The 26,865-nt window shown below is 32.4% G+C and overlaps 1 protein-coding gene across 2 annotated transcripts in view; it reads right to left on the bottom strand.

The window, feature by feature from the left end:
* Window positions 1–6,835: 6,835 nt before the first annotated feature.
* Window positions 6,836–26,865, bottom strand: part of LOC139523521 (uncharacterized) — a 60,224-nt gene continuing 40,194 nt past the window's right edge. For both annotated transcript variants that reach the window (XM_071317589.1, XM_071317590.1), the window contains 5 exons: window positions 19,378–19,548; window positions 12,899–13,054; window positions 11,803–11,842; window positions 11,421–11,531; window positions 6,836–9,371 (listed from right to left, as the gene is read on the bottom strand). In XM_071317589.1, the coding sequence (XP_071173690.1) occupies window positions 7,841–9,371; window positions 11,421–11,531; window positions 11,803–11,842; window positions 12,899–13,054; window positions 19,378–19,548 (2,009 nt within the window). In that variant the 3' untranslated portion in view covers window positions 6,836–7,840. The remainder of the gene's footprint in view (window positions 9,372–11,420; window positions 11,532–11,802; window positions 11,843–12,898; window positions 13,055–19,377; window positions 19,549–26,865) is intronic.

Genomic DNA, 26,865 nt, shown 5'->3' with positions numbered 1-26,865 from the left:
ATTAAACTGTATCGGATGCCCTTAATCAAAGTTATAAATCTTGGAAACACTTTCATCTGGCTGTGTTACGTATTCATTTAAATGAAATATTTCCTAAATTCAGTAGCAATATTCAACTTTATCTTTTCACTTACCCTAACATAGTTTTGCCCACCCATTGGCATTCATTAATAAGTAACTAATATCCCCATTTATGTCAACTGAAGGTACCACTATGGACCATGGCAGTTGCTATCAAAGGAACTGAAGATTTTTAAAGTTCAACCTAGCATTAGTTGGTTGGTAATAAACAATTGTTTTTTTGGGATCTTCTATTTTGTTTACTATTAGATTTCGGTGGACAGTATATACATTCATATCATTCTTACTAAATTTCACGTTTGATAAGGAAAACCACAAACTACACAATGAACCAGAGTCACACAAATCAAGCACCAGTGAACTCAAGTTGATTTTTTTGGACGTGTATAGGATTTAATACAAAATTGAACCACTAATGATTGAGTGGGGTGCAACTAAGATATACTTAAACATTAAAACACTATTTTTCTAGTTTTTAATGACTGGTGCCACATGTTCAGCCCAGAAATTCGTTATCATTTTTTTATTTTTTAAGAACATCATCGGCTTACGTTGGAGATCTTTGTTATCTCTCTATATATATATCCACCTCCAAACGTAGAAACTGACCACCACAAAATACAACAATAGTGTTAAAAGTGATATTTACACCAATCAATCAATCAATCAATCAATCAATCAATCAATCAATCAATCAATCAATCAATCAATGCATATCAACCCTTTTTCGTCAGATTCCTGTCATTTCGAGTCTCTCCCCATTATATTCGGGGAAAATAAAGGCAACAGTAGTATACCGCTGTTCAAAAGTCATTAACCAATTGAGAGAAAGCAAATCTTGATTGCAAACCAAAACCGAGACAAACACATCATCTATAAGAGAAAAAACAACGAAACAACAGAATTAATTAATGAAGTGCAGCAAAAACAAACGAAAATGCAACACACACATAAACGAACTCCTTGTTGAAGACCGTACTTTGATCAATAATGGTTAACTTTTATAAATAAGGGGCGAAAGATACCAGCGGAACAGTCAAACTCATGAATATATAGAAAATCAACTGACACCGCCATTGCTAAAAGTGAAAAAGACAAAGAGACAAATAATAGTACACAAGAAACAATATAGAAAGCTAAACACTGAGAAACCCTATCGAAAACAGGGGATGAGCCCAGGTGCTCCGAAATTGTAATTGAGATTAAGAGTTGTCTCATTGCCACTCATGAATATCACATCTTCTTATTTTTAGATAAGATAACAACTGCCATTTTCAAAAATATTGCGTCTGATTTCTGATTATCTGAATTGAAAATACAAAATTTAAGACCTTTCTGTTAAAGGCTGGAACCTCCAATCAATTTGATTGCGTTTGTACGTCGCCCCTTTACATGCCACCATACATACTGTTTGTGGTCATTCATAAACACGGATTTCATGGTGAACAATGTCACCTTAAGGTTTATGTACCCTTCTGTACCCACTTTTGTACGAACTTTTCAAACTTCAATTGTATCAAAACTACAGATATAATGAATAATAGAGATAGTTCATTTTGTACATATTCCAAGGGGAAACTTGATGCAAAGCATTATTATTTACTGTTCCATTGCATTTAATAGAAAAAGAGGACTTTGTGGCAAATAAATCAAGATTTTTATAGAAAATCCACAGCCTTTATCCTTATACTCTCATATTTGGCAATTTGATGACTGATAGATATAGGATCATTGCATGCAGTGCTAGCATTGATTTCCTTAAAACAAGTTTATAAATGTAGTTATTGGTTAAGACAAGTATAAATATGGCCAAAATCAAGTACACCTTTTAGGGTGTGCTCGACTTTAGTGACTCAGCACGAGGTGTTTTGGAATTTACAGGTTACTTAGAACTTTTTGTAAAAAATAAACACTAGCACATCATAGAATATCAAGTGAGTAATTTATGTTTCAAATTTTATAACAAAAATCTCTGTATTAAAGGCTGTGGATTTTCTATAAAAATCTTGATTTATTTGCCACAAAGTCCTCTTTTTCTATCAAATGCAATGAAACAGTAAAAAATAATGCTTTGCATCAAATTTCCCCTTGGAACATGTACTAAATGGCCTATCTCTATTATTTATTATATCTTTAGTTTTGATACAATTGAGGTTTGAAAAATTCGTACAAAAATGGCTACAGAAGGGTACATAAACCTTAATCCATTGGCTAGCCAATGGTATAAAACTGTCAGTTCTTTCTATTATATCAACTGGAATAAAGACACTCTGGCTTCCTATGATAGGTCAGGAATGTCATCTTACCTGTAACTATTCCTTTTGGACAGTTTGACTGAGCTCGGATAACCATGACAGGCGCATCATGAATGTAGAACACGAAGAAGCCTCAGCCTCTTGACAAACGCAGTATCTATCCATTTTTTTTTGCAATTTTGATTGGTATAACAAAAACGAATTACAATGTTTTATTTTACCATCGTATACTACAGTTGTCTTTTTTTCACACCAAACACCTCCTTCTATTCTGTTTTTTTTTAATTGCCATGATTTCTGTTTATTATTACGAATAAAGGTTGACGCTGAGTATGCATATGACACCAACATAGTTATATTGAGGGCTATTTTGTAAAACATACGATATAAATAATGGACACTACTTTCTTATTCAATACGTTTTTTCTACGAATACAAACCTTCAAACGAAAGAAACGACGGAGTTTTGACTTTGTAAAACAATGCAGAAAACATCACACACAAAAATACTAATATGCGAACAAGAAGATGTAAATTAAGGCAACGGTTGTTTACTTACTAGAATAATCAAATATAAATAAAACATCAAAACATATATAAATGTAACAAATAACACTTTCAGCAATTCGAATGAACTCTACGGGAGCAAAACCTGATACGACTACATAAAATGCATTTCCTTCTATGTATGAATCACTCGCCATGATAAATAAACTCATTTTAGTCTCTTGTGGACAGTTGTCTCATTGGCAATCATAGCACGTCTTCTTTTTTTATATCTTCATAGATACCAGAATTGAAATTCTATATTTGCGCTAGAAGCGCGTTTTGTTGCCAAAAGACAAGTGAAAGACGCTCGAATATTAATAAAAAAAGCCAAATGAAGTACGAAGTTTAGGAACATTGAGGACCTAAAATTCCTAAAAATTTTGCCAAATACAGCTAAATTAATCTATTCTTAATCAACACTCAGTAAAAATATCGTATTTAGATATAGGACACAATTTGAAAATTTTCAGCTTAGAAGAATATGATGGAAGATAAATATAGAATCTTGCGAAAACATGTAGCTTCTGCGTTGATTAACAGACATATCGTATCGGTGGACGTTCTTTCAAATAACACTTTTGTCTGACAAGTGTTAACCTACCCAATCGTAACGTATTAACTGAGACATTTTAACGCCATACGATAAGGAAAGCTGGTGTGGTACTGTTGAGAAACGGAGAAATTAACAAAGTTAAAATCATCATGTTTTGTGAAGATGCTTGTTTGAAGTCGTCAGTTCTAAGCAATAACGATGAAAGATCAAGATACTGGTATAAGGGCATGCAATTATAATTATACTGAATGTTCTAAAAGTAATATATGCACATAATGAAACTATGAGGCGGGAAAATATATACTACAGTTTGAAATGAGGGAAGCCAATTAAATCACTTCCAAATTAATATTTTGTGATTGTATTTTACTTTCGCATTAACCGACAGATATAGATCATTTTTATTATCATCATATTATGACATCAGTAAAATCCATTTTATTGTTTTTTAAGTATAACGACATGATATATCAATATATATTTTTATCACATATTTGTTATGAATACCTTAGGTTTTGCATTGCCCGGGACAAAAAAGAGTATATTGAGATTGTGCCATTTAAATGACGTGACGTCATTGCGTCCTTAACGACAATGGCGAACAATGACGGTGCAAAATTTTCGCATTTGTGTATTGCCATATTTCAAAATTCTCGCGTTTGTGTATTTCCATATTCTAAAATAAGTGGAAATATGACAATAAATTTCTATGGAGTAAATGATTAAAAATTAATTTGAAAATGTGATAAAACTATTGTTAATTTGTTTTAGGATTTACCTAATTTGTTTCATTAAAATTATTATAATTGAACTTTTTTCCCTCTTTTCTGCAAACTTAAATAGGTGATAAATAGATTATAACATGTCTTTTCCATATTGGCCCTGGTATCATCCCTCGAGTCTTGGGATGATACCAGGGCCAATATGGAAAAGGGAATGTTATAATCTATACATATATTTATATTTCAATTAAGATATATGGTAATCATTCAGATATGTCAACATTACGAAAATGTTATTCGATACTAAATGTAGATTGAGTAATCGAAAAATTATGAATCTAATTCAATGTTACCAAAGAATTATCATCAAAACTACCAAATTAGGTCCAGGTAGCTTCAACTCTCAACGTCTGGAGTTTCTGGCCAAAGTATCATATCATAGTGCAGATATTTTGGCATGAATACGTGTAAACTTTCAGTTATACTCCCATACAGACAAAAAATGTGTACGGTACAAAAAGGCACTGAATGATAAAGTGTTAACTTAGATTTACTAAATCCATTTGTTTTTCAATCGGAATGCTTTGTAGGTTTTAAAACTAGATCAACGTGTTTAAATCTCCAAATCCAAGTTCAAACAAAACGTTTTGGAAAATTAACTGAAACCAAATGTTTGATGGATATTTGTCTCAGTGGCAATCATACTTCTCTTCAGTTTCCTTAATTTGAAAAAAGTTGAAGACGAGCAATATATTCAAACTAATATAAAAAAGCAATTCCTTGATTCAGGAGAATAGGATTGCAAAAACAGTGAACAATAGCCATATGCATCCACTCATAAGGAAACACTTGTATGTAAAAACGAAATAGAACGACAACATATATCTTATGAGTGGACCGGTTGATGAACACACACACATTATAGAGCTCATATTATCGAAGAATGTGTACACTTTAATCCCAAGACAATAGATCGGACAAATACTAAAACAAGATAAGGATTATTTCATATTAGGTTTCACCTTACACTTTATCCATCCGATAGTAAGACAGGTACAGGAGCAACTATCTGAGTCAGAATGGGACGCGGTATGTAGTATAATCAACGTGTATCTAGTACATTAAATATTCTATTAGCAACAACATTTTGATATTCAAATAATTGACCTAGACCAGTAATTGTCGTCTTATATACTAGTATATTCTTTCAGTCCAACCTTCTGTTCATCTTGCGTTTCTTCCTGAATATAACAATTTGCTTCAACTGGACGATAAACAACACAATACGAGTATCTAAGACAAAGACGGTAATTTCTAATTTCGTTCTGTCGACCTCTAGGATTAAAAATGAAATGACATCTAACAAAAGACAATAACACGTGAAGACTAGACATAATAGGAACAATTATATGCGTGTAAACTTTTTTGACGTCAGAGACCTTCACAAGCGATATAAAGCGTATACAACATTAAGTGTTGAAAGCCAGTGATTTTCATAGGTAAAAAGGGATGTTTATATTTATCTCGTTTGCTAATAATCAAAACTGTTGGTCGTAACATGATAAATAATATACGTTTAAAAAAGATCTTCTGTCAAAAATTCTTCAAATTCTCTAAATCAAAGTAGATCAGGGACAATAATTGGCTATTCATTGATAATGAAGAAAATCTATTGAACCCACCCAATTCTTTCAAACGCTGAGCAAAAAGCGGCTCTTTGTGTTATGAAACTGAAAACTTTAAACATATAATCAAAAATGTAGCTACACATTTCTTCACTAAACATCCGCTTGTATTTCAGTTTGCACGGAATAAATGTGGACAAAATGTGCGGAAGAAACCTTTTTACATTTAATTTAACAAAAGTCATCTACTGTTATATCAGTCTTTAATTTAATTTGATCTTGAAAATTCTGTTGATAAAATTGCTTGTTTTTTCTCTGTTTTTCAGTGTTAAACTATTTGGATTGTTCTATTGACTGATATTTATTTTCCAACAATTTTTACACGGATCCTACACAATTTGTTAATGATGAAAGTAAATGTGACATTCTTACCAATAATAAAACTTTCCACCAAAAATCAAATGAAAAGGATGGTCGTCAACAATGACAAAATTATACCGTGTTGTTAGTTGTGATAACTAAACGTGAAAACATTCAATAAAGAAAACGACCTGATATAAACCACAAGTTTTAGATATATAGCAATAACGGAAAACATTCATTGAAGATATTCCTACAATACAGGCTCCTAGTTATTTCACATAACGATTGTAGCTGGATAACACATGTTTTTGAGAGCTTGATATTAACATTCTCTCTAACCTGAAACAGTGGATAAACAGTATAACTTAGAAACATTCTGTAAAAAAAATCTATTGCCAAGGGTTCGACAAATCAGGTTGATATTTTTTAAGACTAAAAACGTACAAACATGTTGACAGACGAAAAGAAGTAAGAAACAAATGGATTGTGTTTACGCAGGTTTAAAGTTTAATCGGTTGTCCTGTTACGTATATAATGTATACTTATACGTTCACCTTCTTATATCTAATTAATAATTATTAATCTCCCATGTATATCTGAAAGCTTATGATAAAACTGATCTATCACTATGATGTAATTCATCAAATTGTTTCTTTCATTTATGACATATCATAATCAACACAAAACAACCCTATTAACCATTTATTCAGGATGCAACAATTCGGAAAAACAGAAAAACAGTTATAAGAATATCGTAAACCATACACATTACATGTACAACACAATTTAATCATATAAAATCAACAAATGTTTTCTATATCACTACACTGACATGTGGTCTTTCAATAACCATCATCAACAAAATCCTGTAATAAAAAAGTCTATAACAAACTGTTTCATGATGTTAAATTTAATTTTAATGTTATCAGATAGTTGAGTTTAGTATGAACATATTCCTGGAAAAGCAGTGCCAAATAACCTACACAGACAGTAGTTGTCTGAAAATGTATAAGTTTTTGAAAAAAAATAAGATATTAATTTTACAAGTTTAAAATCATACATAGTATTTGCATGGTACTTAGTTTTCAAACAGTTAATAAATATGAAAAACATTAAATGAACATTGAGCTGAAACTTCTCAGAGACAAATGACACATAAAAGTCACACTTGATTGAAATTTGTCAACATTTCAGAAAGCACGATTTGTATTTACCGATGAAGAATTTAATTCTTTGGTAACGGTATATGGATTTTTGGAATGAAACGGACCAAAAACTCACGATAAGTTTATGATAACCTTCACCAGCACATTCAGACCACATGATTAAGAAGGTATAATCGTGTTTGGGCTTTAAAATGAAGAAATCCAAAATATATTTTGTTTCAGAATAATAGTATTTGTTTTCTTTTTCAGCACAAAGTTTATATTCTTTATTCATATTAATCACATCTTACCTTATACTTTCGCATCTATAGCCATATTTTTTTTCGGTTTGCAGCTCACGTACAATATTTGAAAGTAGCCAAAGTAAGTTGCAATTTCCTGAATCATTAAAACTTTTTTTGGAACACGAAATTTTTTATCGGAAGAGTCGGAACGAATAGCAGATCACAATATAGCTCATAAAAAGTAGTTCCCATATGCCAAATAAAACAGTAACTATAGATATGATTTTGATTTACTTTCTTCTTTAAATATCACAGGATTGGAAACGTTTATCGTCTGGTATGCACTGAGGACCGGGTGTTAAAATGTTAGACTTTGAACAAACTGTATTTGAATCAGGAATGTTTAATACGAGACATAATAAAAAGTTTTGCCAGCCGTGACTACAAACTTTATGTTTTGTACAAAGTAACGTTCTTGCCATTAGAATAAGGTTGGTGTCCAATTTTGATGATTTGAAAAATTTAAGACTTAAAAACAAATGAGAATCTACCACACCATTGTTAATTTCAAGCGGAGTGTGTTGGTTTCGGAGACTTCTCAAGTCATACCCCCAGTAACAACTTTCATTCAATAAAATGACGTCGGCAATAAATTTGATAACCCTATAATTACAATTGAACACTGAACTTTGTACTTGCGTTGTTAATTTACAGGGTGCAATATTCTGTTTTACGCCTGTCTTTAACTTTTGGGTGAATTTATCAATTTCAGGACAATCACATATTGGAGATTGAAGATAATTTTTAATTGTTACTTTATTGTTCCTAATGGAATCTAAGTGTGTACCCCAATAACATTTAACTTTAGGAAGTACACTCGCGATATATTTCAAAAGATCGAAAAGAGTCACAAACATTTTTTTAGCCATCTTTGGTTTATGACGTTTTAGAAAACCAAACAATTTTCTAGGACTTAACTTCTTTGTCAATATTCGGGAATTCAATTCTCTTAGGAAGGCCTGTGTTTCTTCTACCTCAACTATTCTCTTTTTCAAACTAGCAATGTCTATGGACAAAAAGTTAAGTAAGGGCTGAATATACTGTCCATTCAACATTTTCAGCGTATTGAAGTTTGATTTAGAGTATACGGATACCCACCTGCATCCATTTGTGGATTTTCCATATGTTTTTGAAATAAAGTTATAGAGATTAAAAAATGTGTAATCGTAGTCCTTACCATTAAATGATATATCACGAAGGAATGAGATAACAACTTTACAAAACTGTTTTTGAAATTTTTTCATATTTTGGAAGGCAATATTTATGTCTTTCTTTGCTTGAATGAGTGTTGCTTGAGCTTTTCTCAACTTATCGCGAATTTTCCGTTCCTCTATAACACTTGTAACAACGTCAACAATCCCGAAACCAATAGCAAAGACAAGTCCTATTCCAGCTGCAGCTGTTGCGAAGACTGAGGCAGTTGTTGTAGCTGCAATTGTTACAGCAGCAATTACTGTTTCTACAGCTATCATTGCTATATCTATATACGTCGATTTCCATTTGGAATCAAGCCATTGTTTGTGTTCTTCGAGAAGAGATTTCATATCTGGAATATCTTCAATAAAGGAACCATGATCTTGAATGACACTTGACAATAAACCTTTTAGTTTCGTATGCAATTGTTTGACTGTAGTTATTTTATCTTTGGTGTCTAATACGTTATCATGTATTTTGTCAACCAGCGCAGATATTTTTTCGGGATCACCATATTTCGATAAGAATGAATCTCGCAACTTCGTCACTTCTGGCTTTAATTTCTTCTTGATGTTATCTCTAAAAGTGAAAACAATTAATGATTATAAGGTCTGATTTTTATAATCTTTCAAACAGGAAATTGTGGAAAGATAACAGTTGTAATGTTGAGAAAAAAAAACCAGGATTTTAGATTTGAAACAAATTCTATAATTTCAATCATCTGCATAAAAAGTTATGTAAATTAAGGCGACAGTAGTTTATTGATAATTAATTCTTCAATCGATTGAAGAAGTGTTTCCTGCTATGTCTTCATCAACCGCCATGCAAACAAATCGCACAATAGGAAAAAGGAAACGTTTGAACATCAGACCACATCCTTGGTATCATGAATTTGAAAATATTGGTGATGGTGACCATCAAAGTCATTTTCTGTAGATTTCGATGCCGTGTGATATACTGAATAAGACATTAGCTTTCAAAAATTATGTTTTAAATTCTTGACTGGGATTATGTCAATGTATTATTTTCCCCGCTCTCATTAACGGATGGTATGAAGTGTTAGTTCGTTCATTCGTTTTTCTTTATGTCCAACATTTGTATCCGCAATATTAACATACACAAAGTTCCACACAATGTTCATTTTTTCATCCATTCTTTTTTATCTTTTCATCAAAATGATTTCGGAGGGTTACGTAAAGAAGGCACGGCCTCGGACTTCTTCACTATATTTCACATTTGTATCCGCTTCTCCTAATAAACCCTTTATCGTATTAAATGAAACTTTCTCCGAATCTTTTCTAATTATTCAATATTTTATGTTTTTGATTAATATCAAAGCTTCGATTTTGACATTGCTTTATTTGTGGGAACAATTTTTGTTTATAAGAAAATCTTCCTGAACCCTGGATTTATTATTTTTATTTTTGCACTTAGAAGTTGGTGGTCCATTTTGGAATGCTGTCGTGAGTTGCTTTTTAATGTCTTATTCTTACTAATCACCTGGGTTCATGGAAAAAGTGAAATTCGGATGATTTCAAACTGAATGTCCACGAATGGAAAATTTATTCCGCAATTAAAATAAAAGCAAACGCAAAAATATTTTTTCTACAGCGATTTCTCATAGATACGAAGCTTCATGCTAGACTTAAATACTATTGGATAAAAGATTCATGTGTCAGTCTATACTATTGGGACATTTTTAGTAGTTTTTGAATTTTTTTTGTAGTATTGGCTATTAATTTTAAGATTTATCGGCTTAGGACCTTAGGCATCAGTGAAGAGAATTTAATTATGCAAAAACCTGGTACACAGTTTCCTAAAGTGGGTCTGTGAGGAGGATAGCCGGGTAATCTGAACCCTCTATCGATTTTTGAATTTATGATTGATAGGAGCTGAAATTCTGCCTTTTAATGAGTGTCTGGGTATACCATTGGGATAATTTATGTAATTTTGGAAACATTTTTGTTTATATATTTTGCTTCCTTTTGGTAGATTGTTTCCTGAAGCAGGTAAATAAAACAAAAACGCCTCGAATACCTGACATTTATACAATATTTTGATTTTTTTAAACGAATGAGTTATAAACAATTCTTATAGACTATTAAAGCCCCTATTGAATCAGTAGTAAGAGCTTCATTACTGACATAATTTTTGACATACTTTTCTTAAATTATCCGTTCAATTTTTTGTTTTTGTTTAATGAAAACGAAGGTTTTATCTCCCTCACGCATATTTAACCATACATGTAGATGGAAAGTGATTTTATGTCAAGGTCCCCGATGGTCAATCATATATATCTCTTTACGTATGTCGATACCTTTTCATCATCGGCTTTCAAATTGTTTGTTTTTACAGTAAGACAGTATGGTACTATTAAAACAATGTACTGTTGTAGTATATATTGCATAAAAACGAATACATTTTGGTTGATTTTTTTTGTCAAAATAGTGAATATGTAAAACTTTTATATTTTTCACGAATAAAATAAAAAAAAAGGATATTTTTCGTTAACTTGAATGTAATCGCATTCACTTTCAACTATTGATATTTTTATTGAATGTTATACAAATATGTTTCTATTACAATACGGAAACACCGAAGTATAATCATGTTTACGACGTACTGTACCTCATTTTGCAAACGCTTGGGTAGTATAGACATCCCTTCTTTGCTTGAACCACCTTTAGGGTTGTTACTGCAGCACTCACTACTACAGAAGCAACTATTAGTGCTATAAGACTGAAACGAAATTGTTTTGATATTGAATTATCACAAGAATAGAGAAAGAGAAGCTAATATGATGCATTTAAACTATTTGTACTATTTCTGTTGAATAAAATATGAACTTTATCAATTTGCATGTTTGATACCAACCGTTGTCACTAATCATGCTAATGATTTTGAACGCCAAATTCTGAATAACACCAGAAAGATATTGAAGCAGTTAGAGTGAAATACTTCATTTGAATTTATTTTCTCACTAATACTAAATTTTAAAAATATAGCTTACAAGAAAAATCTTTTCTTCCTCGTTCTATCAATTTCGTCATCTACAAAACAAGTATTATAATTTAGGTTGCACAGGAAAAAGAAAACTCAAAAGAGTCCGTTCTTTTTCTGTACAAGCTGAAGTTTGATATATGTGATTTTTCCCAAAGGAATTTGAGGATGAATTTCAACTTACATGTTGAAATTCGGAAATATTTTCCCAAATCAAATGCAAACACAACATGTCGGCTTCTTTATTTTCTACGAAACAATCGACAAAGCGATGTCTCTCTATTTTTGTTTTGTAAAAATAGAATTACAAAAAATATTTTCTCAGGGTATTCATAGTATTCTTGCTGTTAACCACTATTACGTTACGAATTTATTCGTCTATACAAACTTGCAACTCTTTTATTGCACATTCGAAGCTAACACCAGCTGATTATGAAATAACAATGTATTAAAGTTTATCTGGTTTATCTTTCTTTACATTCGGAATAAAAAAAATACATGTATTATATCAACTTTCAAGTCAAGTGCTGACATTTAGCAATTTTAAAAGGAAATACGTTTACGTTGACAATTACTTTTAACAAAAGGACGCAAAGGATACGTTGATAGAAAATCGACGAATCAAACATCCGAATGATATCAATAAGTGTTCATAGTATTGTTACTAGCATGGCAATTTATTCAATCATTCAATTGCAATTTTTATTTCTAGTAGTATAAAAAAAGTTGATATGGCATGATCGAAAATAAGATACTATCATAAGATAAAGATAAAAAAAAAACAATAATCGCATCTGTGAACTACAGTTGAAATTGTTTATGTTATCCGATTTTATACCATCGTAAGTTTCACTCCAAGATTGAAAAGGTCGATTTTTGACAGATTGCATTGTTGATACTTATAAAGTATTTGACTTTTAGCTTCTTAAACAACAAAAATTTCTAAGGGAATCTTTCTTTTAAATCTAATTATGTCAGACAACAGAGAGAAAGCACACTTGTTTGCAGAATTCATCAGTAGACAAAACATCATTCCATATATATTTCTACTAATCGTAGTCATTTTTGTTTTATACTGTTGTACCCCTGTCTAAATACAAATGTACCTTCCATACACTCTAAATGCAATGAAGAATCAGCTTCCCATGTTACGTTATTGTCTTTCATTTTCACAACAAGCATGCCTCCTTCATTGTCCTGTGGATAGGTGGAATTCATCTCTTGGACCAGTGATACATATGTCTTATTTAAAGTAATCTTTCCTGTAAATGGATAAACAGCATAGTTTAATAATTTACATAATGTTCATCAAATTTAAGTTTCAAGAAGAAATATTTTAAGTACAACCAATCTTTAATCTGCTTGTTACTCACTGCTTATAATGAATTTAAAATATTTTTCAAAAACAATACAAATTCCACAAGATGTAAGGTAAAAAATTTCAAGATATCAAATTTGAGGCATAACATCAAAATATCGATTATAGTATAAAAAAGAATATGTGGTATGATTGCCAATGAGACAACTATCCACAAAAGACCAAAATGACACAGACATTAACAACTATAGGTCACCGTACGGCCTTCAACAATGAGCAAAGTCCATACCGCATAGTCAGCCATAAAAGGCCCCGATAAGACAATGTAAAACAATTCAAACGAGAAAACTGACGGCCTTATTTATGTAAAAAATGAACGAAAAACAAATATGTAACACATAAACAAACGACAACCACTGAATATACAGGCTCCCGACTTGGGACAGGCACATACATAAATAATGTGGCGGGGTTAAACAGGTTAAACATATAGACATGTTTCTATACAATATGTAAAGCTCCACATCAAGTCCTCTAGAAATGTGAGGAATTCTTTTCTTTGTCTTACAGATCTACAACCAACACAATTCCGTGTTCATTTGGCATCATTCTGAGTAAACTACTTCATCTATATTTTAGATAAGTTGGTTCCGAGAAAAACAATCATACTACAAAGTATAATATACTATATAGTAGATCATGTCATTGTAGTATTTGGACAAGTTTAAACGAAAGAGCACACGGCCGGATATGTATGCTCAACACAATAAAAGAAAAACAATTAATGAAGAGAGCATTCAATTAAAACCACCATCGTACAGGTTAGGCAAATGAAGAATGTGGCGGGGTTAATATGTTCGTGATAGTACATTCCATTCCCGAATATATATAGGGATGTAACAACAAAACACAAGAACATACTATTTATTTCTTTAAAGTAGCTCAAGTCATCAGTTCCTGATTTAGTACATGTTTCGTTCTAGCTTATAAAACACAAGTTTTGTAAGACTAAACTATCTATTATCACTTGTTATATAATGACATTTCTTTCTCTTGATTATTTTATTAAAAAACTTGCTGAAAAAAGGGGGGTCTGGTGATACCAAGGGTTTATTATTCGCAATCGGATGTTGCACCATACTTTGATATGCGATTATGAAACCCAACTTGAATTGAAGAGGATCGTAGGTGGATCTTTTCTATGGTACAATTATGATGCTATTTCATGACTGAAGCTACAACATAATTAATTTATATGTTTCGAAGGTTAGTAAGACGTTCATTATCCCATGACTAGTAAACACTTTTGTTTAGGAGCCAGCTTAAGCACGCCTCCGGGTGCTTTTTTTTTTGGGCTGTATTGAAGACCCATTGGGGTCCTCAGTTGTTTTCTGATCTTTGGTAGGGTTGTTGTCTCTTTGACACATTATATTACCCATATCCAATCTCAATTTAACATTTAATTTGACTGTTTCCGTGTAATTATGACTGACTTTTGTTTGCATTGTTATAATTTGCCTGGAAGTTAAAAAGATTTCTTGTTTCTCTGATATATTTGACATACGCACACGTTTATTTATTTATTTTCATTTAATATTCACTTGGTACATGAACTTTCGATTTCTTTGTGTATACTTTGCTCGTGAATAATTTTAATACCTTTCATTTCTAAATACTATCCATAATAATAAAGTATAATTTGATTCAATTCATTAATGAATTCATACATATTTGAAAATACAAAGAAGACATAGAATAAATCAATACGAATCAACAATATTCCATCTGTATATTTGTGATTTTATCCATCACTTGTGACCTTGAACTCTGAATATATTTCAACAGCGGTATATACTTTTTATATGAAAGCTCTTCAAGGAATTTACATATGAACACATATTTGATTCGTGCAAACTATCGAAAAGACCGTCACAATTTGAAATATGACACATATAGGATTGTCAAGTAAAAACAACAACATTAAGAATGTAAACAAAGAATTAGAAGTAACAACTTAAAACAAAAAAGTACAAAACCATATAAGAAATCTAATTTGATTAAATTCAAAACGATACACATGGTTTTAGAATTACCATGATATAGCATACCTCGTGTGTGTGGTAAAATCTAATAACAGGTACATTTGAAACATATACTGTTAAAAATAAAAACTTTGAAATGAAATATAAATTTGACAATTTGAAAATTGAAATACAATTAAATGTACTATTCCGAAATCTCTCTGCAGAAAAAAATCACACTACTGATTCCAGATTGCCTTGATGAAAATGAAATAATGCATGTTAACATTATTCTGTCTAGTCCTTCCTGTAGCTCATAGAATGGCAAAATTATATAGATTTCTTCATTTGTGACGTTGACTTTTATGAGGTCAAACACGCGAAGCAATGCATGTGGTTTTTAAATTTGATTGATGTTTTTTTTTGCTTTTTTGTTATTTATTTGTTTGTTTTGAGATTGTGACACAGTGATGGCTGTTGTACCCATATTTTGACTTTTTTACCTATTATGTCTGTTTTGTTCACGCATCGTTGTAAATATAATGTATTTTGATGCGACTGTCAGACAAGTGAGATGTTTAGCGCTATAAAACCAGGTTTAATCTACTATTGTCTACATACGAAAATGCCTGTACTAAGTCAGGAATATATTATAGTTGTTATCCATTCGTTTAATGAGTTTGAGTTTTTGATTTTGTCATTTGATTATGACTTATATCTAGAAATTGACTATGAGAGTCGGTTGAAAACAAATATTTACGACTAAAGAGATATTGGTTGACCGTTGTGGACTTTACGTATTACATTATGATATCGGGTATGTTACTTATGTCGTAACTACAATCCCCTTTCCTTTTCACGAGTGTGACCTACCGAATAAGACTATTTACCTCTTTTATAACAAGCTGAGCAACACGACGGATGTCACATGTGGAGAAGAATCTGATCCACTTCCAGATAGAGCACCTTTAATCGCCTCTAGTTTTTGGTGAGGTCTGTGTTGTTTTTGTAAATCTATTTGTGACATTTTGTTCACGCATCATTGTCAATATGATGGAAAATGATGCGACTGTCGTACAAGTTAGAGGTTAAACGCTATAAAAGCAGCTTAAATACAACATTTTCTAAATTTGAATATGCCTGTACCAAGTCAAGAATATGGCAGTTGTTGTCCATTCGTTTGATGTGTTTTATCATTTAATTTTCAATTGGATTAGGGACTTTCTGTTTTTTTTAATTTTCCTCGAAGTTCAGTATTTTTGTGATTTTACTTTTTTCATTCAGTCTGATGTGCTTTTCACAACTCTTCGTAATGGCTATACTCGTTATATATTGCATAGGCTCTATGTTGTTGCTATTGATACCATTAGAAGCAGTTGGCAATTCTTCATCATATTCCTACGATGCTTTCTCTACTAGAACCATTTTTAAAACTTGTCTAGACCAGTAAAAGTCTCGAAGCAATCAATTTGGGCGATATCTTTTATCATCAAACAGTTAGTCGTATATATCTACCTATAGGTAATTGTAAGATCAACCTCATTCTAACATCTTTATACCTATACCAAACTAATTGCAACTTTTGTTGTCTCTATGACACATTCCCCATTTCCATTCTCAATTTTTAACTATAAAAATCAGTTGAAAGGTCTAAACTCATCAGCACAAAAAAGAATTGATTGGCACAATGTACAGATCTAAGAGAACTTAAAGGATAACAACTGATGTTTTATAGCTAGTAGATTCAATGGTCTTTTATAATACAACTGTCATGTAAGAATTTTAACGATATCGATGCCATCGGGATGACTTTGTCGGTTTTCAAGAGCTATATTAACAGCGCGTCATCCCTGCAATGGCTTCCATGTTACCGATCGATAAAAAAATAGATGAACATAGTTATGGTACAGAAGCCGATAAGGGCTATTAAAAAAAATGTCGTAATTACGACATAGCATGTCGTAATTTCGACATAACATGTAGTTATAACGACATCGATATATCGTAATTTCGACATAACATGTCGTTATAACGACATCGCTATGTCGACATTTTGAAATAACATATCGTAATAACGACATCACTATGTCGTAATAACGACATCACTTTGTCGTAATAACGACATCGCTATATATATAAAAGAATATGTATTATGATGGCCAAGAGACTAAATGACACATAAATTAACAACTATAGGTCATCATACTGCTCTCAATAATTAGAAAAGCTATAAAAGAGGGACGAAAGATAACAGAAATACTGTGTGACAGACGGTGTAATTAATTAATTATTAGCTCCCTTGGTTAAACTTCAAATTTCATATTTAATGTATTTCATTGTTAAATAATTTACACGAAGCTTAATAAGTATATTATTTGTTAATTGCATAGCTTTTGCTATTTGAATATATTTATTTGTATTGTAAAGTTTAATATTTGCGTCGTTGCAAAATCTTTGGTTACCTTCTTTGGTTACCTTCTGTGATAAACATTTATATGTTATAGATCATAGCCTAGATTAAACGGTAAAAGACCGTACAAAGGGTTATATAGCTAATTGAGGACTAACATTCAGTCCAACTACGGCTAGCCAAGCTATCCACCCCCTTTCAAATGAGCGCTTACATGATGCCTTTGTTTTTGTCGTATTGTTTATATTGAGATTTCTCCGCATTAACTACTAATGCCTCATGTTTGTCTTTTCAAAGTGAAAATACACTTCACCGGATGCACTTGAATCAATGTCAACATAGTATTCATTGAATAATAATACATTGCTACTATTTTGTTGAGTGTGTTTTCTGTTGTATATTATTTTATTTAATATTTTTATAACACTTGTTACATATCTTTTATTGTTTGTGTATTGCATATGTTATTGTTTATAATAATATTGTCTGTATGATATGCCTTCCTGGGGACATAATTTGGTAAATAAAAATATTCTATTCTATTCTATTCTATTGTAATAAGGGTGAACTAAAGTATTGCTTGCTCTACCTCTATAGAGCACGATGTTCCTAATACACGACGTTACACTTAAAATGCGGCGTCGAAGAGGGTTTTGGGCTTCGATAAATTTTTGCAAGTTTTATTCGGTTTTTTATATGTTGGTTGATTTTGTTCGTTTTGTGATGTCATTTTATCATAAATTACCTCAAGTTGCGGTAATCGATTGAATAATGTTTACCCTTTAAGTTATTTCAACTAAAAATGCAGTACTGTCGCAAGAAATGTAAGAAAGGAAAATAGGACGGTTTTATATAAAAATAAAAATTTGATGTACACAACTTTTCTCATAGGATGTTTAACTTTTAAGGTGCATATCATCTGTCATTGTAAAATTTCTATACTAGTATCTTAATTCAATCCCAATACAAATATATACTACACTCTGCAAGTAAATCGAAACATTTTTACCCTTGGTCAAATTTGAATAGAATTGTATTTTCCCGGGCACATAAACTAATTTTTTTTGAATGGCCCTTATCGGCTTCCGTATAAACGTTTCATTGCTCTGAACATATTGTAGTTAACAATAGTAATCGATAAGCTTCTTTCTAACCAGTTTTTAAAATAAGAGTAACTTGGTAAAATGAAAGTTGACAAAAAATCTATTTACGCTTCATTTTAATATTTTTTTCCAACATATACTTTGAAATTCACAATTTTCGATGATGTGTTGAATGCTGTGTATCGTCTTTTCGTTTTCTTCTTTCTCCATAGGTAGTAAAGTTGAAATAAAATATTTAAGCGACAGTGGCATCAATCATAATTTCTTATTTGTCAAACAAATATTTACTTTCGTATCTCTTATGTAGAGATACAATAATGCCTACTTGTATCTTTACTTTTATAAAATTCCATGTATTGTGACATCATAAGTATCACATCTTTATTATCTATATATATAACTGTAATGTAAGAATATATAGATACATCTATACTATTAAATGACATGACCTCATTTTGTGTGTCGCTTCTCTTACTTCCATTTAAATGGATCATCATGACTCTTTAGCTAGTGTCATATAGGTACCATTCAACCTCGCATTTGTAATCCTTGCTTATGAGTATTCAGTTTGGATTATTTTGGGAGAAAAACGAAAATAAAGGTGTTCGGATATTATTTCCGTCATCAGGCGGACTTTTTAGACATAGACAAGACATCTGTTTGGTCAATAATGTAAAGTTATTAGAAAGCGAAACCATTGATAACGTTTGAATGTATTTTGAATTTTACCTACCGACTGTCCATGCTGATAGCTCTGATGAATAGAAAACTTGCAAGTCATCTCCTTTTGTTGATTTATACTTGGTTTTCAGTTCCATATCTTGTCCTTGCCGAACAAACGTAGCATGTATCTGTCCCTCTGGATACTTCATTCCTCCAGTCAATTTTAGCTTTCTACAGGCACCTGTCATTTGAAACGTATTAAATTGAACTAATGATTGTGATAATTGATAAGAATTTTTATTAATGAATCAAAACGTGTATTTATTGTTTTTGTGCGTTTTTTTGCAATTGTCGAGACTATATCCATCTCTTCAGCTTTAAAAAAAAAATCATTTATCTGAATTTAAACCTAATTAGTGTTATTTCCGTTCAGAATGATATGCTTTTCGTTTATTAAATATGTTTATAAAATACCAAGTTTGAATGAAATGTGCTTTTAGAAATAAAACAAAAGCATGTATAAATATGAAAATGTGAAAAAGTGGCATTCTTGCAAATGATACAACTCTCTACATTCGACCAAATGTCATACACGTTAACAGCTATAAGTCACTGTATGACATTGAACAATGATCAATGTCAGGTAACTATAAACCCTCATGCTGTTTAAAATATAGAAAACTATGAATTTGAAAAATTATAACATGTAAAAACAAATTACGCCCTCTCTTTCAAATATAAAACGATACTTTATATCAAAGTGGCATGTACTTTTTATACATCGTATATAAAAATGCATGTGTATCTTGCTTGCAGGTCTTCAAATCAAATATCGTAAAAAAATAACTAAAGATAAATGGAATTAAATCCTTGTATCTATGATGAGTTTATTGACAATGAATACTATATATATGCAAAACACTAATAAGTGTTGAACATCATCGCACAAAGATGAAAAAACTGAACAGATGATATAAATTGTACAATAATTGCAAATATTTCGGCTCAACAAATTGCCTTCCGCAGTGTTAAAAGTTTAACAATACTGATACATAACGTATAAGGTGTAAAAATAGATCAGTAATAATACAGGTAAGTTTTAGTCGATTGATTTTAATTCAAAATCCTGAATATCAAAATATAAACATTAGACTGTTAATTTAATAATTTCTTTCTATTGATTCCATCTGGATGGAGGACACCCAGTTCTTTTATCCAAAACTTCTTCCGATTCTCTATTTGCCTATTTTGCCATGTACATATAAATATACACAAAGAAAAAGTTAAGCACCCCTGATATATTGCATTATATGTTTTTTACCAAAATGTTAAATTGAATATAAATATAGAGTTTAACAAGATCAATGGTCCTTTAAAAAGATGTGACCATACAGGTTTGGCCAATTATTACGATATTGACGTATCATACACGTGAACCATGTCTCCCATGCAAGTTACAAAATGCAGTTTCCCTGCGCTTCAAATTTGAGTATTTAAGTCCGGCGATTTGAAATTTTTATTCACACTCTGTGAACATGGTACGAAGACGAATATCGGAGGCTCAAATATGGCAGATTATCAGTATGCGGTCATAAGGGTTATCTTATTAAGCTATTGGACGTCAGATGGGCTACCATTATACTGTAGACAGCAGGTTTGTGAGGAAACACATCCAAACAAATCACGTTAAAGACTTGCTAAGATCCAGTAGATCATTGGTAACATCGCAGCGAGAAGACAGGGGCACTGCAACGCCTGGTTAGACGAATGCCATTCGCAACATGTCCTGTTCTTAAAAGTGAATGGTTACCTCATAGACAGCTATCATCCAGAACCTTGAGGAACCGGTTGAAATCAGTAGAACTGAAGTCAAAAAGCGTTATAAGACGTCCCATGTTAACTGACCGACATCAACAACTGCGTTTGGCATGGTGCTTGGCTCGTCATGGTTGGACCTTGAGGAACTAGAGCAAGACCCATTGGTCAGACGAGCACCGGTTTCCCTGCATGTAACAGATGGAAGATTGAGAGTTTGGAGACATAAAAATACAGTATATACCCCAAGAAACATCAAAGCAATTCCTTACGGTGGATGTTCTCTGATGGTATGGGAATGCATCTCTCATGACTGCAAATTGGACTTGGTGACTTTACGAGGAAACCTTAATGGTGACCAATACATCAGAGACGTTCTTCGGCCAGTAGTTTTACCTCAATTTGATAATCACCTATTAGCTGCAAGACCTGTGTTTATTGATGTCAACGCTAGGCCGCATCGTTCAAGGGCGGTTACCGCATTTCTGCAAGGCGAAGCAGCAACTGCTCTTACACGGCCTTCCATGAGCCCGGATTTAAATCCGATAGAGTCCAATTGGGATACGTTAGGACGTCGGGGACGGGCAACCGAACCAACTGTACAACATTTACATCAGTTAGATTCAGCATTGCACCGGCATGACCGGGAATGGCGGCAAAGACCACAGCAGGAATTTACCCAATATTGAATACGGAACTATGGATAACGTTAACAGACTTGTAATGGACATTTTCTTAGTGAAATGACTTTAGTATCATGCATAACGAACTCAGAAGGTCCATACTTAAAATAAACACTTTTTAGTGTTTAAACTGAACTTGTGGTTTTGTGACAATCTATTCATTAAATTATAATTTGTGTTGCAATTTGTTGTGCATTTCTTAAAGCTAATGATATGTCCTTACAGTCTGCATTACTAATTATGGCACCAATTGTTGTAGGATCCCATGTCCCTTTTCGTAATATTTGTCAATTCGAAAAAACGTGGGGTTGCTTAACTTTTTTCTTTGTGTATATTAGTGAAAAAGGGAACGCTACATGTTTGTAAGATCATGTGTATCTTGCTTGCAGGTCTTCAGATCAAATATCGTACAAAGATGACTAAAGAAAAATTGACAATGAATACTATATATACTAGTAAAGAAAACAACGTTATATGTTTGTAAGATCATTTATATTTTCTATAACAAAAAAATTGATAACGATTAGTTAATGTAATAGTAATCTTACATCATTTTGAAGAGAACACTTACAAGTTTTCTATGTTTGACACAATATTGCACATTTTCGGAAATGTTTTACAGCACAAGTAAACATGTCAATACCGTGTATGAGCACCTCTTGCATATATGACCGCCTGACACCTATGTCTAATTTAATCAATAATACGTCGAAAAAAGTCTTGGGGGATGTTGTTGCAATCTTTGAAAAGTATTATTCGGAGCTGGGCGAGCTTTTCCGGTGGATTTCTAATACGTCGTCCAAGTTCGTTCCACAGATGTTAGATTGGCGATCGGGAGACATTGCTGTCCATGGCAACACACGAATATGATTATTCCCTTATATGTCCATCAAAATGTGTGACACATGACAACGAACATTTTTCCTCTGAAAAACCTGATAAGCTATCAAATGTACCAGGCTTCAAATTTGATATGCCAGACGTGCGTTTCTACATAAGACTCATCAGTGACGCTCAAATTAAAATAGTTAAAAAGCTATAAATGTGAAGAGCATTGAGGACCTAGAATTGCCAAAAGTTGAGCCAAATAAGGTGTTCTATGCAAAGGATAAGAAAATCCTTAGTATTTCGATTGTTGTCTTCGGAAAAACAGCATAAACTGAAGCCAGTACTTGGTTCCTTCATTGCGCCAACCGTTACTTACTTTCAAGTTGAATTCGATTCATCGGTAAAAAAAACCTGTCTCAATCTGAGCTTATTCCATCGAGTCTGTACCTAGGTCCATTATAGTCGCACCATCCTGTGACGCTGCTTGAGAATAGACCAATTCAAGGTACAACGAGTTCTTGTGTCAACTTAACGCAATCATTTACTAGCTGTTTATTCAGATATTCTGTTGTTTTTTCTTCCGTGGAATTTTCGTACTGTTTGGGATGCATTTACTAACCAATTCCGGAGATAAATGATGTGGATGTGCCTGTCTTGACATGACGTGGCTTGTTAATTGGATGATCATCTGTCGTGCTAAAATTTCTTAAGCCTTTCAATGGTCATTATAGAGACATTAAAATGATTTACAACCTACTTTTTTGTAATGCCTGCTGCCAATTTTCAATTACCTCGTTCTCTCTCATTTTGCTGTAGACAGAGTATCGATTCCAACTGTATACAGGTGAAAAAAGGGTTATGTGTTTGAAATCATAAAATCACGTTACATCAATTCTAATGTTTTCTTATAAATAAATGTGATAGATAAATCCTTGAGGTCTCTAGTTTTAATCTTGAAAATATTTGAAATTAAGCTATCATAGTTTTTTTTAGTAAAAACAAATGTAACGTTTTGCCTAGTATATATATATATATATATAGTTATAGCACACAGAAACAATTAAACAAGTGACAACTCTACTACACATCCATTTTATCCCCACTGGAGGGGAAAGTGACACAAGGCACTATCTCTCAGTTATTTAGACGTACTTATTTCTCTGACTACATCTTACGATTCTTTACTCACAGCTACTTTTGCATAGGTATTAATTCTGTACTAAAAAAATGCAGTACTGGAAATTTACTTTCGATTTTTAGTACTATTTCTTTACTTTAAAACTATTGTAATATTTAGGTACTTGAAATTTACAGTACTTGATTTGTAATAAATATTTTGGTACAGAAATAATACAAAATTCCATGTTTGAAATAGAAAAACTTTCTAAATGCTGAAAATGTAACGGTAGTAACCAACAATCTGTAGTACCTAAATTTCAAGTACAAATAAAGTACTGTAAAATACAGGTACCTAAATATTACAAAAAATTTAGAGTAACAAAATTATGGAAATGGGGAATGTGCCAAAGAGACAACAAAACTGAATTTTAAAAGTAGATTTCCAGTACTACAATTTTTAGTACAGAAATAGTACCTATGCAAAAGTAGCTGTGTATACATTATTTAACTAATTAACTCCATCCTTATGCCTTATATATGATGTACTGTGCTACAACTCTAGAGTCTACACACGAGAACGTGCAAATAAGGCACTAGACCACCGAAAGCTGAATGTTTAGTTCAATCAAGGTATCCGAATGGTCTAGAGTGCACAACACAATGCAGTCGATGTTGTCTCGATATCAAACATTACAAACAGGCTTTGCAGAATCTCAATATTGACAAATTCAAGTCTAAACCTCATGATTGCACCTGTGCTAGTTCCCAAATCACACATAATCCGGTTGGCCACGTTAATACCGGAGACCTCGATATTTTTAATAATACTTCCCTTCGAAATGTGTTATCCAAAGGTCCGATATAGCGTGAGCCTAAATCAACAATTGGAAATACAATTTCAAAATACTGATGGAGTCAGGTGAGGATTATTCCAGGCAATGAACTAAACGTGAGATGTAGATACATGTACTCTAAATGAATAGATTAAGGCCGTGATGTCGTTAATACAAATCAGAATAAAGAAATTAAATGGATCTATTAAAACTCATGTTACGTCAATCTTTAGTTACGCAAATGATACTAAACACTTGTCCTACCTCGATGGAAAATATGTTGTTGTCCTCGCAGATAAAGCCCCAAACAACACCGTTTTTGTGTGTAAATCTCATTACATAAACTGCTTGATAAATGAATTAGGTATTACAATTCACTTGGAAACTCAACATATACCCTTACTACGCTTACTATAGACGAACTCCTGGATAATCATTGGTCTGTTCTCTATTTCTTTGGAATTTCTACCAAAGATGAAGAACTGGATCGTCTATCACTGTGTTGGATACCTAGACTTCATAATTGTCACGGTATATTGCGGGGTCTTCCAAATGCTCCACGAAGCCTCTTTTTAATTTATTAACATCTGTTTTATCAGAAATCAAAGCCGGGCTTTAAAGTTATTGTGAAACTGCCATATCTAGAGGTGGCTTGAATCAGATATGGATGCTAAAAACATCCAAAGATCTTTTAAAGTACATACAACCTAAGACTCTCTCATCTTGCAATAGTATTAAAACATTTGACTTTTCTATACTTTACACAAGTATTCCCCATTCTCAACTTAAAACAAATTAAAGGAGTTGGTATTGCTTTGTTTTGTATAAAAAAGAATGGCACACGTAGATACAAGTATCTTGTCTTTGGGAGGGATAAATCTTACTTTGCAAAGAATCACTCTGATTCAAACGAAACTGACATTATCAGGAAGCTTGATTTCTTGATTGACAACATATTTGTTACGTTTGGAGGACGTGTTTTGTCTTCAACAGAATGTCGTCATTCAAACCAGAACTGCATGTGCCACTCTCTTGCCGACTTGTGTCTTTATTATTATGACGCTGAATTCATGCCGGAAATTCTTAGGAAGAAAGATAATAAGTTAGCAATATCCGTTTTACTTTACTTTCCGCTTTATAGGTGATGTTCTCTCACTAAATATTTCAAAATATGGTAACTTTGTTAAACGCCCCTATCCCATCGAACTAGAGATAAAGGATTTATCCGATGCAGTCTGCCTTATAGAATGAAATTCAAAACAGTGTGGCTGTGGCCATTGATTGACACATTAATTCATCCATTGACTGGGACAATTTACGTGAACGTTTGTCTGTAATGACCACTGTTAACGACGTACCTACGATAGACATTTTACCAGTGGGGTCACCAAAGGTTTCTTAACGCCTTTAATTATAAAATAATTAGAAAAATTTATCAGGAATAACCTTTATGTTTTGATTTATATAATTGGTATAAATCAAACATCGTGTTATTTCTGATAAATTTTTCGAATTACTTTATTAAGGTGTTGAGAACCTTTGGTGACCCTATAGTTTAAGTGTCTTCAAAAAGTACATAGTGAGCAGTGGTCGTTACAATCAAACGTTCACCTAAATTGTCCCAGTCAATGGATGAATTTAATGTGTCAATCAATGGCCACAGCCACACTGTTTTGAATTTCATTCTATCTTAACCTTCACCATGAGGGTCTGTTGAAAACAAAACTTTACGACAAAAAATATGATTTTAGCCCCCAATTGAGAACTGTCCATTTATATGTAACAACATTCCAGCAGCTTCTGCATATGAAGTATATATGTCCCAATTGATATAATATTCCAGGGCTTGTATTTCCTATCATGATCTCATTGATTGAGGGCTGTTGCTTACAAGGAAGCTATTATACCAAGAGTACCTAATGAGGAAAGGAAATCCTCCCTTCGTAAATTTTACGAGTTGGTTGACCATTACGAACAGCCATTTCAGAGATGAGATCTCACATGTTTCTTATGTCGTAAATAACACGAGTAGCACGACGGTGCATGTGAAGCAGGATCTGCTTACCCTTCCGGAGCACATGAGATCACGTCCAGTTTTTATAATGTGTGTTTCACGCCGTGTAATTAGAGCTGCTATTAATATAAGGTGTGTTTCAAGCCATGCACCACCTTTACTGATAATACAAGTGATAGAACTGTCATAGATTTGTCTCTTGTTTAATCGTTCTTATACGTATTGGTCCACGACCTTACTTACTAGGGCACTGGATCGTTACGAGT

The sequence above is a fragment of the Mytilus edulis genome, chromosome 5 (assembly GCF_963676685.1).
Source record: "Mytilus edulis chromosome 5, xbMytEdul2.2, whole genome shotgun sequence".
Classification (NCBI taxonomy): Eukaryota; Metazoa; Mollusca; class Bivalvia; order Mytilida; family Mytilidae; genus Mytilus; species Mytilus edulis.
The sequence above is the reverse complement of the archived record's forward strand: the minus strand, read 5'-3'. Positions and strand labels throughout refer to the sequence as shown.